The 15,501-nt window shown below is 40.7% G+C and overlaps 1 protein-coding gene across 3 annotated transcripts in view; it reads left to right on the top strand.

Moving 5' to 3' along the window:
- MDGA2 (MAM domain containing glycosylphosphatidylinositol anchor 2) overlaps positions 1-15,501 on the top strand; it is a 768,978-nt gene that overhangs the window by 713,717 nt on the left and 39,760 nt on the right. For all 3 annotated transcript variants that reach the window (XM_040332615.1, XM_040332614.1, XM_040332616.1), the window contains exons 11-13: positions 1,735-1,912; positions 4,074-4,094; positions 14,636-14,791. In XM_040332615.1, the coding sequence (XP_040188549.1) occupies positions 1,735-1,912; positions 4,074-4,094; positions 14,636-14,791 (355 nt within the window). The remainder of the gene's footprint in view (positions 1-1,734; positions 1,913-4,073; positions 4,095-14,635; positions 14,792-15,501) is intronic.

The following is a 15,501-nucleotide window of genomic DNA, read 5'->3' as shown; positions in this document are numbered from 1 at the left end:
GCTTGCTGTGCAAATCACATGCAATGTCTGTGTGATGCGAATTCAGCCATACAGACTCTACATGTGAGAGTTTACAACCACTTTAAGACCCTCCCCCCATTATATTTTTTGGGCTCTTTTTACCTCTTTTGTCTCCGCATGCAGGCTTTCTTGAACCTCACAAGATACAAAATGTGTGTTTGAAATAATTTTTATGCAGGGATGCAGTGTTATCAGATTTATCCTTGTTTGACATGCAACCTTGAAATATAATTTGAAATACCGTACCGTTTCTTTTGTTACACTCTGTGACTTTGATGATATTTGTTACTTGGATTGCCAATTATTGTCATGGACTTACAACCACTGTTTGAGATGTCTGTAATGTATGCATATAGTATTTGTAGCTCCTATTTAATTTTTTTTTTATATAGCGTGAAGATCCTCTTTTAATACCGCTTTAACCACTTGCCGACCAGCCGCCGTCATACAGCGGCAGGTCAGCACGATCCTGCAAATCGCAGTAGGTTTACGTTGGCACCTTTTCTACTAAAAATATGTAGAAGAATTTATATCGGCCAAAATGGATGAAGAAATTCATTTGTTTGGGGGGGGGATTTATAATAACAAAATGTAATTCTTAGATATATATATTATTATTATTACTTTTTTAATTGTCTTTTTTTGTTTAAAGCACAAGAGGTGATCAAATGCCACCAATAGAAAGCTCTATTTATGGGGAAAAAGGGACATCAATTTTGTCTGGGTAAAGTGTCGCACATCTGGGCTATTGTCAGTTAAAGCAACGCAATGCCGTATCCAGTGTTAATTTAGTTGACTAAAACATGTTAGTCAACTAAGTTAATACCATTTGGCAATTGAATGTGAATAGTTTTCAAATTCAAATTTCCGAAAGAGAATAAAATAAAGAGAGAATAGAAAATAAAGGAATATTATATAATAGAGTAAACAAACTAAAAAAATAATACAACAAAATAGAAAGAGACAGAGTAGAAATGAAAAGAACAGAATAAAATTAAATAGAAAATAATTAAAAATAGAATAAAATAGAAAGAATATATTCATCTTCTGAAATTATAATTTCTAATAAAATACATTTAAATTGGAATAGAGGTAGAAAAGAATAGGATACAAAATAAAATAGGATACAAAATAATAAAATAAACAATAGAAAATAATAGAATAAAAATTGAATATAACAATTTTGTAAAATTCATATTTCGAATAGAACAAATTCAAATTTTTAATAGAATAAATTTGAATTTGAATAGAGAAGAATATAATACAGGGTGGGCCATTTATATGGATACACCTTAATAACATGGGAATGGTTGGTGATATTAACTTCCTGTTTGTGGCACATTAGTATATGTGAGGGGGGAAACTTTTCAAGATGGGTGGTGAAAATGGCGGCCATTTTGAAGTCGGACATTTTGAATCCAACTTTTGTTTTTTCAATAGGAAGAGAGTCATGTGACACATCAAACTTATTGGGAATTTTCACAAGAAAAACAATGGTGTGCTTGGTTTTAACGTAACTTTATTCTTTCATGAGTTATTTACATCGTTTGCACCGTTTAGTAGATATGCAGTGTGAATGATGTCACCGGCGCATGCACTCTGAAGGGACGGCATACCCATGAAATTTGCTTTTAATGGCTTGATGAGAGTTGGAAAGCATTTGTTTAGCATAACATTTATATCTATGTCTTTTTTTTTGTCTCGTTTTGACAGGCCGGGCAACAGCGCTGGTGGGAAACTGAGATTTCAGTGGAAGGAAATATTAAGAGGGGAGAGCTAATTACAAACAATCTAACTAAACTTGTGAAGCCAGAACCATATGAGATCCGCCTAACGCCCATCAACAGATTTGGAGAGGGAGACTCGGCTATTAGAATTATCAAGTATAGTGGTAAGTAAATAAAGGATGCTTTGGGGTGATGGGCAGGGTAAATGTAATGTGAAATGAGCTATGTGCATGGCTTTTTTTGGGTCAGTTATTTGGGTGTCTTATAGTTAAACTAAACAATATTTTTATTCCTCAAAAGTTATCAATACACATCAACTACTAAATAACCCTGTAATCCACATATATAATAAGATGGGGGGCAAATGCTGCCCCTTTCATATTATTCTTAATGGGTTCTGATTACTCTGCTACCCCTCCCAACAGTGACTTGACAGCTTAACACCCTTTTGATCTCCAATGGTAACAGAGAGCAGGTGCCCTAGAAAGGGTGCTTCTGAGGTGATGTGAGCTCCTGCTGAGAGTCCCACAGCAGTGCTTCTGCTGTGCACTTTGAGGATGAATTACTTCCAAGATGCCAGCCGGGAATAATGTTTTGCAATGCGATCTGCATTTAGTGGAGCACAGGGGAGACACTGGTGGTCTTTTAGACCCTGCATGTCACAATAAAGAGAACCTGTGACCTAAAAATCATCACATAGGGGACTTTTTGTAAAAAAAAGTAATTTATTTTTTTGTTGGGGGGGGGGGGGGGAGTTACACCCAAGCACATAAAATCGCATCACCACATATACACACACACAAATGTAAATGCATGTGTTGGGGAGGTTACGCGTGAAAACGTTGATTGCGATACAAATGTTACATATCGCCATGCATGCCGGAGTGAAAGCAATAATTCTAACACAAGACCTCCCCTGTAACACTAAACTGATACCTATAGGGAGCTTTTGAACTGTCGCCTATTGAAAATATAGAGTACTGAAGCTTGACGCCATTTCACAGGTGCGCAAAAATGTAAGATTCGGCATGTTGGGTATCTTGTCTTTTTATATTTTACCAAAAATATGGGTAATTTATTGCGTTTGTTTGCCCTAAAATTCCCGTTAGTGTGGTTTTTTTTACAGAAATTTTGCATTAATTCTTAACTACAGTGCAACCTCAGATTACGAGCATAATCCATTCCAGGAGAATGCTCGTAATCCAAAGTACTCACATACCGAATCGAGTTCCCCCATTGAAGTCAAAGGAAACAAAAATAATTTGTTCCGCATTGACTTCAATGGCATGCAATACCACATGCGGCCAGAGGTGGGGGGGGGGGCGCCGGGGAGCCTCGGAAATGGCCGGAAAGGCCGGAGGACACCTCGGCAAACCTTGGAAAGACTCTGTTCCTGAACCTTACCAAGGTTTACAGAGGTCAGCCGAGCTGTCCTCAGGCCTTTCCATGCATTTGGACTATGCTCGGCTCCGGCTTCCCCCACCTCAGGCCAAATGCGGTACTGCACACCGCTTTGGCCTGCATCCTGCTCGTTTTGTGAGACAACACTCGCAAACTGAGTTAGGATTTTTTTAAATACAGTGCTGATATTGCTAAGCGCTCGTTAATCGCGTGAATCGCAATCCGAGGTTCCACTGTACCACTATTATGTTCTCTAGGGTATCTGCTTTCAGAAAATATATAATATGTGGAGGTTTTGTGTAATCTTCAGGCCTAAACTTTTTTTTAATTATTTATGTGCAAAAAAATGCAAAAACGGCTCTGGCAGCTAAGGCAACATTTATTTTCATTTTTGGATAGAGTAAGGGAGGTTTATAGCCCCTGTCAGTTTTTTTTTTCGCCATCTGCGTCCCATTGCAGAGATTTTTCTTCACTTCCTGTCCCTTAGCAAAACAGGAAATGAGATGAAATCCCTGCAAATTAAGGGAATTCCTTGGGGACCTCCAAGTCACCAAAATAGTGTTCCTATTGGAAGATTTCCCCTCCATTACTTTTCTGGGGACACTTTTAATGATAATGGTAAATCAGATAAATAGGGGGTGAATATCTCTAATGGGGGCAGATAGCAATAAAAAACTGACAGGTTTTATAATCCCTCTCCACTCTATCCAAAACAAAAAAAAAAAGTTTTGGCTTTAGTTATACTTTATTTTTTTCCATTACATTAGCTGTGTTATGTTTACAGAAATGCAATGCAGCAACAGCAATATGTCTATATATCTCTATATCTTGCACATGAAAATGTGTATCCTTTGATAGTTTAAGATGAAGGAGAAGGTTTTTTACACATGGTAATAATCTCCTATTTTTTTTCTTGCTTTTCAGCTCCAATTAATCCTCATTTACGTAAGTATTCAAATTCTACAGGTTGGTTACTAAACCATTGTTTATAATTTTAACTGTGAAATTCATTTAAAATAGACTTTCCAGAAAACTGGTGTATAGTCACGTGAAGGGGTTTGCACCACATCTTCTGATCTTTTATAGTCATGTGAAGGGGTTCCCACCACATCTTCTGAGCTGTTATAGTCATGTGAAGGGGTTCCCACCACATCTTCTGAGCTTTTATAGTCACATGAAGGGGGTCCCACCACATCTTCTAAGCTGTTATACTCACGTGAAGGGGTTCGCATCACATCTTTTGATCTTTCACGTGAAGGGTTTCGCACCACATCTTCTGATCTTTCACATGAAGGGGTTCCCACCACATCTTCTGATCTTTCACATGAAGGGGTTCACACCACATCTTCTGATCTTTCACATGAAGGGGTTCGCACCACATCTTCTGATCTTTCACATGAAGGGGTTTGCACCACATCTTCTAAACTTTCACATGAAGGGGTTCGCACCACATCTTCTGATCTTTCACATGAAGGGGTTTGCACCACATCTTCTGATCTTTCACATGAAGGGGTTCGCACCACATCTTCTGATCTTTCACATGAAGGGGTTCGCACCACATCTTCTGATCTTTCACATGAAGGGGTTCACACCACATCTTCTGATCTTTTATAGTCACGTGAAGGGGTGCCCACCACATCTTCTGAGCTGTTATAGTCATGTGAAGGGGTTCGCAACACATCTTCTGATCTTTTATAGTCATATGAAGGGGGTCGCAACACATCTTCTGACCTTTCACATGAAGGGGTTCGCACCACATCTTCTGAGCTTTTATAGTCACATGAAGGGGGTACCACCACATCTTCTGAGCTGTTATAGTCACGTGAAGGGGTTCGCACCACATCTTCTGATCTTTCACGTGAAGGGGTTTGCGCCACATCTTCTGATCTTTTATAGTCACGTGAAGGGGTTCCCACCACATCTTCAGATCTTTTATAGTCATGTGAAGGGTAGAAAGTGCGAGTATTGCCTCTGTTAGATTTAGATAACAATATCAATAAAATGTGCCAGCATCCCTATTGATTGTAATTTGGTATGACCTAATCAATCTTGAGATCACGACTCCACCGATCAGACCAACGGTCTTCTGATCTATCTGATTAGTGGGGTTTGTCCCAAATGCCTTGTATATTTTTTGTATAATTTGTTAAATAAATATTTATACTACTTTTTATATTGTTGCATATCAGTGCCTCGAAAATCCCAAACAAACTCCCCCCTCCCTTTTGATCTACAGTCAATCAACTGGGCCGCAAGCAGCCCCTGTTTGAGTTATTGATTAGGTCATACCAAATTACAGTCATGTGAAGGGGTTTGCACCACATCTTCTGATCTTTTATAGTCACATGAAGGGGTTCCCACCACATCTTCTGATCTTTTATAGTCATGTGAAGAGGTTCGCACCACATCTTTTGAGCTTTTATAGTCACGTGAAGGGGGTACCACCACATCTTCTGAGCTGTTATAGTCACGTGAAGGGGTTCCCACCACATCTTCTGATCGTTCACGTGAAGGGGTTTGCGCCACATCTTCTGATCTTTTATAGTCACGTGAAGGGGTTCCCACCACATCTTCTGAGCTTTTATAGTCACGTGAAGGGGTTCCCACCACATCTTCTGAGCTTTTATAGTCACGTGAAGGGGTTCCCACCACGTCTTCTGATCTTTTATAGTCACGTGAAGAGGTTCCCACCACATCTTCAGATCTTTTATAGTCATGTGAAGGGGTTCGCAACACATCTTCTGATCTTTTATAGTCATATGAAGGGGGTCGCAACACATCTTCTGACCTTTCACATGAAGGGGTTCGCACCACATCTTCTGAGCTTTTATAGTCACATGAAGGGGGTACCACCACATCTTCTGAGCTGTTATAGTCACGTGAAGGGGTTCGCACCACATCTTCTGATCTTTCACGTGAAGGGGTTTGCGCCACATCTTCTGATCTTTTATAGTCACGTGAAGGGGTTCCCACCACATCTTCAGATCTTTTATAGTCATGTGAAGGGGTTTGCACCACATCTTCTGATCTTTTATAGTCACATGAAGGGGTTCCCACCACATCTTCTGATCTTTTATAGTCATGTGAAGAGGTTCGCACCACATCTTCTGAGCTTTTATAGTCACGTGAAGGGGTTCCCACCACGTCTTCTGATCTTTTATAGTCACGTGAAGAGGTTCCCACCACATCTTCTGATCTTTTATAGTCACGTGATGGGGTACCCACCACATCTTCAGATCTTTTATAGTCATGTGAAGGGGTTTGCACCACATCTTCTGATCTTTCACGTGAAGGGGTTTGCGCCACATCTTCTGATCTTTTATAGTCACGTGAAGGGGTTCCCACCACATCTTCTGATCTTTTATAGTCATGTGAAGAGGTTCGCACCACATCTTCTGAGCTTTTATAGTCACGTGAAGGGGGTCCCAGCACATCTTCTGAGCTTTTATAGTCACGTGAAGGGGTTCCCACCACATCTTCTGATCTTTCACGTGAAGGGGTTTGCGCCACATCTTCTGATCTTTTATAGTCACGTGAAGGGGTTCCCACCACATCTTCTGATCTTTCACGTGAAGGGGTTTGCGCCACATCTTCTGATCTTTTATAGTCACGTGAAGGGGTTCCCACCACATCTTCTGAGCTTTTATAGTCACATGAAGGGGTTCCCACCACATCTTCTGATCTTTTATAGTCACGTGTAGGGGTTCCCACCACATCTTCTGATCTTTTATAGATTGTATATTAAAAGTACATTCAATGACTTGACGAATGGCTTTCAAAAGGACTTCAACATGTTGTTTGCTTTTAACATACAATTTTGAAATTAATATAATTTACTGATCAAAAAATCACATACACTGTAAGAAATTTGTTAATTCAAGAAAAATATTCAATCCTGCCTTTTGAAGGCATATTCTGTTGTTCTAGCAAAGGGACAGTCTATAGAAGTGAGTTTTATAACAATATTTTAGTATATGCTGTGTAATGGGTCGCACATTCTTCCATACCCCCCTAAATACTATCTAAGCTCATTGTCTCACCCAGTTGAGAATGCTTATACAGTCCAGGAAGACGTAAGATGTTTGAGAGATATGAAAAAAAAAAAACAGAAGAATGTGAAAACTAACTTTAAGTAAAAGCTGAGTTCACTCAACCATCTTGTTTTTAAAACGTGTTTTAGCCTCATTATTAGCTGTTACCTTCATAGCTTCTGGTTTTATTTTGCCATTATAGAGAATGAATCCTTAGTACTCTATCTCATTAAGGGCAAGTGCATACTTTCCCAGGTTAATAGCCAGACCTACGGATTTAATGATAGACATAATTTTGTCCATATGTTTTAAGTGCTCTTTCCTTCTAGGACTGAACTTGGCTATGTCATCAAAATGGAGAGCCATGTCCATCCAAGAGACAATTGAGCCTTTGACTGAATGTAGCTAATGGCTTTTAAAGACATAGACGAAGACATGAAAATGTGCAGAGAAAAGTGAGAGGCATTTTTAATGTAGCCAGTCAGATGATTGTATTTGCTGTCTGGCAGAAAAATTGAGGTTCCAGAGGAATGGACAGTAATTCTAAAATCTGGCAGGTTAGAACAGTGTTTCACCACCTTTTTTCAGTCAAGACACCCTATAAAATTGGGCACAATCTCGAGGCACCCCATTCTAAAATGTAAAAAATTATATAGTTTTACATAACGCAGCAACATCCACACACGTAGGACACCCAAGAGAAGTGATTTATTCTTCCAGAGCAAATACACCATTGCACACTGGTGTTACCCAGTACTGCAATGATGCTCTCCCTTATTCAGCTAATGTGACCCCAGTACTCACAGAGAGGGCCAGGGGTGGTTCAAACAAGAATGCAGTGTAGGCACTCAACATTGTCCTTATCAAACAATGACATCATTGGTTGTTAGGACACCAGTGGCTGGAAAGTTGTAATGATGCGCAATTAAAACCTGTGGCTTTGTGTAACTAAAAGGCAGGCTTCATCCATACACTGGCTTGTATACAGTTCTGTCGCAATTTTTAGGCGTTTTTTCAAGGCACCCCTGAAGAAACCTTATGGCACCCCAGGGTGCTTAGCCATGCTGGTTGAAAAAGGCTGGGTTAGAACAAACGGCATAAAGGAGATACCAGCTCTGGGCATCTCTGCCTCACGTACTACTAACCCCTAAAATCTGCCTCACTTACTGTCGACCCCTGAACTCTGCATCACTTGAACTGACCCCTGAACTCTGCCTCACTTACTACTGACCCCTGAACTCTGCCTCACTTACTACTGACCCCTGAACTCTGCCTCACTTACTACTGACCTCTGCCTCACTTACTACTGACCTCTAAACTCTGCCTCACTTACTACTGACATCTGAACTCTGCCTCACTTACTACTGACCTCTGCCTCGCTTACTACTGACCTCTAAACTCTGCCTCACTTACTACTGACCTCTGAAATATGTCTCACTTGCTTCTGACCCCTGAAATATGTACCACTTATCACTGTGATCTGCCTTACTACGGATCTCTGAACTCTGCATCTGTTTAAGCCATGAACAATATTCAGAGCAATGAAAACCACCCCATTTTTGCCAGGGTGCGCTGCATGCCCCACAATTTCTTGTTATCAGGCCCAACTTATGATATTGCACTCAGGTTCACTGCTTTTAGAATACACCACCATTGCCAACCTTACTGAGAAGGTAAAAAAAGAGCACCATAGGCACCATATTGTGTCACTCTTGCAATTTGAGACCTGAACCCCCCCCCCCCAACCCTCTAATATTCTTAATATGCATGGGATGGTGACAGTGGTTCAGCCTACAAAATGGCTGCTGCTATTATTTAAATGTGACGGGTATACTTTACATTGCTGCCTTGGATGAGACATTTTATTATATCTTATAGGCAGACTTATGGTTTCAATTATTTCTTAGAATTGGTGGATATGAGGCTGCAGGGATATGTAACATCTTTTCTGTCCAGAACTTTTAGTGTGAGTACAAAAGTTCATGCAGTGCCCTTTGTCGCTGCTTTATGGATTTCTTTACTTTAAAAAAAAATAAAAATTAACACCATGACTCCTCCAGTTCAAATCTCTTTCATTACTTGTCTCATGAACTTCTCTGAGCCCATCGCTGGCTGTTTTCTTACACTTCTTGTATTACATTTCCATGAATACTTTTAAGTGTTTTAGTTACAAGGATCCAAATCGTATACATTTGCCCTTATACTTATCCAAGGTCCCTCTAGATCCAGCGATGTTGTAGGATTGTCTCAGCTACCTGAGACTCCCCTCCACATTGGCTGAGACAGCAGCGTGGCACCATTGGCTCCCACTGCTGTCAGAGTCAGTGAGCCGATGAGGAGAGAAATGGGGCAGGGCTGGGCCATAGCTCCACGTCTGAGTGGACACAGGGAGCTGTGACTGGGCTCAGGTGTGTCATAGCAAGCGGCTTGCTGTGGGAGCACTCAACAGGAGGGAGGGACCAGGAGCACCGAAGAGGGACCCGAGAAGAGGAGGATCCAGGCTGCTCTGTATAAATCCACTGCACAGTAGAACATTTTATGTGATCTTTAACAAAAAAAAAATAGAGTTTACAATCACTTTAAGAACGCTTTGGTTGGCTTCCCGGCCCGCTCCTTTACAAACTGTTATTCACTGCGCCTAAAGCTCTGCCCAAGCAAGGCTCAGAAGGCACTGTGCAGCGCACAGTGCATTGCAGGGTGTTCGGCGGGATGAACACCCTGCAAATTCAGGTGTTTGCCGAGCAGGTGATGTTCGGGCCGAATTTTTGCTCGGCCTGAACGGTTAAATCCAACTCTATCTACATGTATTCTTCTGTATTTGCAGGGTCTTTACAAGGATAAAATGCAGGTAAATGTACATGTATTGCAGAGATCTACTGCCTATATTTTCTTTTTTTCTTTTTCCTTTACATATGCTTTAACCACTTGCCGACCGCTGCACACAGATGGACGTCGACACAATGGCACGGGCAGGCAAATGGGCGTACCTGTACGCATCTTTAAATTTGCCAGCCAGCGGGTGCGTGCGCCGTGTGCCTCGTGAGTGTGCTCGCAGGTCCCGGGAAACTCTATGTTCCCGGGCGGCCCGTGATTGCGGTCGGCAAAGGCAGAACAGGGGGATGCCTTTGTAAACAAGGCATTCCCCTATTCTGCCTAGTGACACTATCACTGATGGCTGTTCCCCCCCTGATCGGGAATGGTCATCAGTAAGAATCACTCCCTAGTACTGATTTACCCCCCTAGCACTACCTAGTGGTTAACCCCTTCACTGTAATTTTTACAGTAATCGGTGCATTTTTTTTAGCACTGATCGCTGTAAAAATTACAATGGCCTCAAAAATGTGTCACAAGTGTCTTCCATAAAGTTGCAGTCACAATAAAAATCGCAGATCGCAACCATTACTAGTAAAAAAAAAAAATATTAATAGAAATGCCATAAAACGATCCCCTATTTTGTAGATGCTATAAATTTTGCGCAAACCGATCAATAAACGCTTATTGCGATTATTTTTTTAACCAAAAATATGTAGAAGAATACGTATCGGCCTAAACTGAGGAAAAAAATGTTTTATATATTTTTTGGGGATATTTATTAAAACAAAAAGTAAAAAATATAGTTTTTTTTTTAAAATTGTCGCTCTATTTTTGTTTAAAGCTCAAAAAAATAAAAACCGAGGAGGTGATCAAATACCACCAAAAGAAAGCTCTATTTGTGGGAAAAAAAGGACGTCAATCTTGTTCGGGAGCCACGTGGCACGACCGCGCAATTGTCAGTTAAAGCGACGCAGTGCCGAATCGCAAAAAGTGGCCAGCGAAATGGTCCAGGGCTGAAGCGGTTAAGCTGCCAAAGGGCCTCATTTATCAAACTGTTCGGAAGTAAGACTATTTCTGTTTTAATGCACCGCAAAAAGCGTCTAAAGTACTGTCTATCATTTGCTACTGAACTGCTGCTGTGACGCCCGAGGTGGTGCATGTAAAAACTGCGGCTTGTGACAGTTTAAGCAGGTTTTCCGTAAGGCGCAGTGCAAGGTATTCGACAAGTAAGTCTTCACCTCCTACAGTCTGTAATGGAAAACCGCAGGTCATCTGTGACCCAGGGCTTTAAAACACTGAAGGGTAATTGGACTCTGAAGCAAACACTGATTGGTTTCCATAGCTTCTATGAATATATGCACCTGAGCTTCGTAGGCAACACCGAGATGCTTAATTACCTATTATATTCCTGCAAAACCCGTCGGTGCGACTTAAAGAATGATTCATAACGTCTTAATAAAATAGAGAAAAGTACATTGGACAATCACAATCGAGCTCTCTTATCCGCAATTAAAGTTTCGGAATGGATAGTTTCTCCCGGAGATAATTCTGGAAGGTGAAATGGCAGTAAAGTCAGAGAATAAATCTGCGGGAAGATCTATCTTACTACTGCCTGAAAACGTCCTTAAGCGTGAAAAGCTGTTATTAATCTTCCCTAGGTTCACGCTGAGCCTGGGATTATTTGCAGTTTTATAGGTTCACAAACAAGCTGAGAGTCTGACCTTTTGTTATCCAGATGTAAAGAAAATGATATGATTCATCTATCATCTCCATAAAATATCTGAGGTGCACTAGAACAGAGCACATTTCATTTATTAAAGACCCCCCCCAAAGTTCACCGGATGGAGCCTGCTGTTGGTATCATAGACAAAATACAAACATAAGTCTAAGGATTACCTCCTACAAAGAGCCTTCCATTTCCATCAGAGCCCCGGAAACAATAAATGATGGCGCGTGTGTGATTAAAATAATTGCAAGTTGGAGGGCCTGTAACGAACAAGATAAAGGACGATTTATAGCTTCAACGCAGGATTCCTTTTCTTTTTTTATAAAAACAATAATTAACTCTAGAACCCCAGCTGTAGTGTTTATATACCATACACACAGTTGGAAGCCGTTAGAGTCGTGCAGAGAAAATCCTTGCAAAATAGGCGCAATTTGCAAATTTATGTGCAGAATATATTAGTATTACAGGGCGGCTACTGTAAATTATGAGCAGCTGAGGTACGTAATCTACAGTAGACTGCTTGTGCGTGATTAAAATATGGCTCCTACCAAGCGGAATCGGCACAGGAAAAACTCAACTGCTGTTATAAGTCAAATATTAACACAAATGAGACTCGCACAATCCAGTAAAAAAAAATATAACTTTACAAATGGAGCATGCAAGATTTACAAAACAGAAAAATTAAATAAAAAATACTAGCGAAAACTGTAAGATGTTTAATTTACAACCGCAAAAAAAAAAAAATCATGGATTACAATATAGCTCCTTACAACCTTCTCTGATGATTATTTTTTTAACTGTCTCAATTTTATTATTTATGCATGGATTACTTGGATCAACTGATAAAGTTATGGGCCCGGATTCACAAAGCACTTACGCCGACGTATAACAAGAAACGCCGACGTAAGTGCAAATGTGCGCCGTCGTATCTGTGCGCCGGACCCACAAACTAAGATGCGCCTAAAAATAGGCTTCATCCCGCCGATGTAACTTGCCTACGCCGGCGTAGGGTGGGTGCACATTTAGGCTGGACGCATGGTGGCGCTCCCATTGATTACCCATTCAAATGTGCAAATGAGTGAAATACGGCGATTCGCGAACATACGTGTGCCCGACGCAGTGCGCGTAAGTTGTACGTCCGGCGTAAAGTTATTCCACATAAAGGAGGTGTAACTCAGCAGCAGACATACAAAGGTCTGCACCAGGGAACTCAAGCTGGCGTATTTTACGTTGGACGTGTCTGGCTGCCCGTAGGTTACGTTCACGCCGTACGTCCACCACCTCCACTTCCTGTCCTCTGTTATGCTGTTGGAGCCACAAAGTAGGGCTCTGATGTGAAAATTTAATTGTGTGATTCTGGGGCTCTACAATAAAGAAACTGTGTGATTGGGGATGTCTGTGATGGGGGACTTGTGTATAAGGAGCCTCTGGTGTATAGGGGCCACTCTGATGTGATGGGGGACCTCTGATGTATAGGGGGAATGTTAATGTGATGGAGGGACCTCTGATGTGAAGGGAGGTTCTTATGTGAAGTTTATTTCATCCAGGCAGTTGTGAGCATTGTCCTAGGCTCAGGTCTAACTTAAAAAAAAAAAAAAAAAGATATTAGATTGTAGTGCATTGAAATTTTGCATTTAAAGGGTGCTACTAAAAAAAAAAAGTTGAAAAATTCTGTTTTTAGACAGCTGAAATATCTTCAACATGACAATTGAGTCAAGTTCTATAGTCCCGAGTTGCTGAAAAATGTGTGATTGCGGCTTTCCATTTTTTCCAGAGATACTTGTACCAGAGAAAGAGTCAGATTGTCCACTGTAGTATCAAGACAGGATTTTTTTTGGCCTTTATGTTGCCGTTATACATTCGGTGTTCCTTTTGGCACTGTTAAAGCCAGCTGGCTTAGTTACTGTCCTGAGTACTTGACAAGAGACTCCACATCTGAAATGTTGCAATGGATGTGGGTCTAAGAATCTTTAGGGCAATGTGAAGTGAATAGATCATCTAATTTATTAAATTCTGGTAAGGTGACTCCGAAAAAATGGTATGTGTGTGTGTGCAAAGCATTTAATACACTACTTTGTCTTAAGTATTGGGACACCTGCCTTTACACATGAACTTTCATGGCATCCCAGTCTTAGTCGGTAGGGTTCAATATTGAGTTGGCCCACCCTTTGCAGCTATAACAGCTTCACATCTTCTGGGAAGGCTGTCCACAAGGTTTAGAAGTGTGTCTGTGGGTCCACCACAAGCTCGCTCATCCATGTCTTTATGGACCTTGCTTTGTGCACTGGTCCAAAAAGTGGACGGGAGATTATGGTGTGGGGTTGTTTTTCAGAGGTTGGGTTTGGCCCCTTGGTTCCAGTGAAGGGAAGTCTTCAGGCGTCAGCGTACCAAGATATTTTGGAAAATGTTTTGCTCCCAACTTTGTGGTACCAGTTTGGGGATGTCCCCTCCCTGTTCCAACATGACTGAGAACCAGTGCACAAAGCAAGGTCCATAAAGACACGGATGAGCAAGTTTGGGGTAGAATGTGTACAGGGATACACTCCTAAACCTTATGGACAGCCTTCCCAGAAGAGTTGAAGCTGTTATAGCTGCAAAGGGAGGGCCAACTCAATATTGAACCCTACGGACTAAGACTGGGATGGCATTAAAGTTCATGTAAAGGCAGGTGTCCCAATATTTTTGACAATATAGTGTATAGGTGACAGACAGGTCCACTTTGTTTTTCCTTCATCCGTTTTCTTTAATGGCAAAATCTTTATATATAATAACATGTTACAAAATGTGCTACTTCCTGTTCAAAATGTTAACCATCCCAACTACCTCTGTGCCTAAATGAAAAACCGTAATAGAGCAGAAGAAAATTACCGTATTATACAATAATATTCAAGTTATTCTTATTTTACCGTTTGCAGGTGAATTCCATTGTGGATTTGAAGATGGGAACATCTGCCTATTTACTCAAGATGATGCTGACATCTTTGACTGGACAAAGCAAAGTGCTAGCACAAGGGACACAAGGTATACGCCAAACACCGGACCCACCACAGATGCTGGAGGATCCAAACAAGGTATATATATATATATACTATACACCATGTTAAAAAAAATTACATTTAATAATCTAATGTATATTTCTTAAACAATGGACATACCTGTTACAGTGTGAACCTTGTTGGGGTAACAGGTATTTACATTGCATTACATTATCATTCTTTATTTTAAAACTACCATGACACTTATGTCTATTATTGTCTTGGAATGTTTCATTACTTTATTGTTTGCTCATGAAAACTTTCAATAAAAATGTATTGATAAACAAAAAAAAGCTATATAAATACATTCACAAAAGTAGTATTCATCAAAAAAAAAAAAAGAAGATCTTTCTGGAAACCTTGTGATATACACGCTATTACCAAAAAGTATTGGGACGCCTGCCTTTACACATACATGAACTTTAGGCATCCCAGTCTTAGTCCGTAGGGTTCAATATTAAGTTGGTCCACCCTTTGTAGCTATAACAGCTTTAGCTCTTCTGGGAAGGCTGTCCACAAGGTTTAGGAGTGTGTCTATGGGAATAGAATTCTTCCAGAAGCGCATTTGTGAGGTGAGGCACTGATGTTGTAGAGAAAGCCTGGCTCACAGTCTCCGCTCTATTTTATCCCAAAGGTCTTCTATTAGGTTAAGGTTAGGCCAGTCAAGTTCCTCCACCCCAAACTTGTTCATCCATATCTTTATGAACCTTGCTTTGTGCACTGCTCCAAATCACTTGGTGGAGGGA

The sequence above is a fragment of the Rana temporaria genome, chromosome 13, assembly GCF_905171775.1.
Source record: "Rana temporaria chromosome 13, aRanTem1.1, whole genome shotgun sequence".
NCBI classification, from domain to species: Eukaryota; Metazoa; Chordata; class Amphibia; order Anura; family Ranidae; genus Rana; species Rana temporaria.
This window is presented reverse-complemented; position numbering and strand designations above follow the sequence as displayed.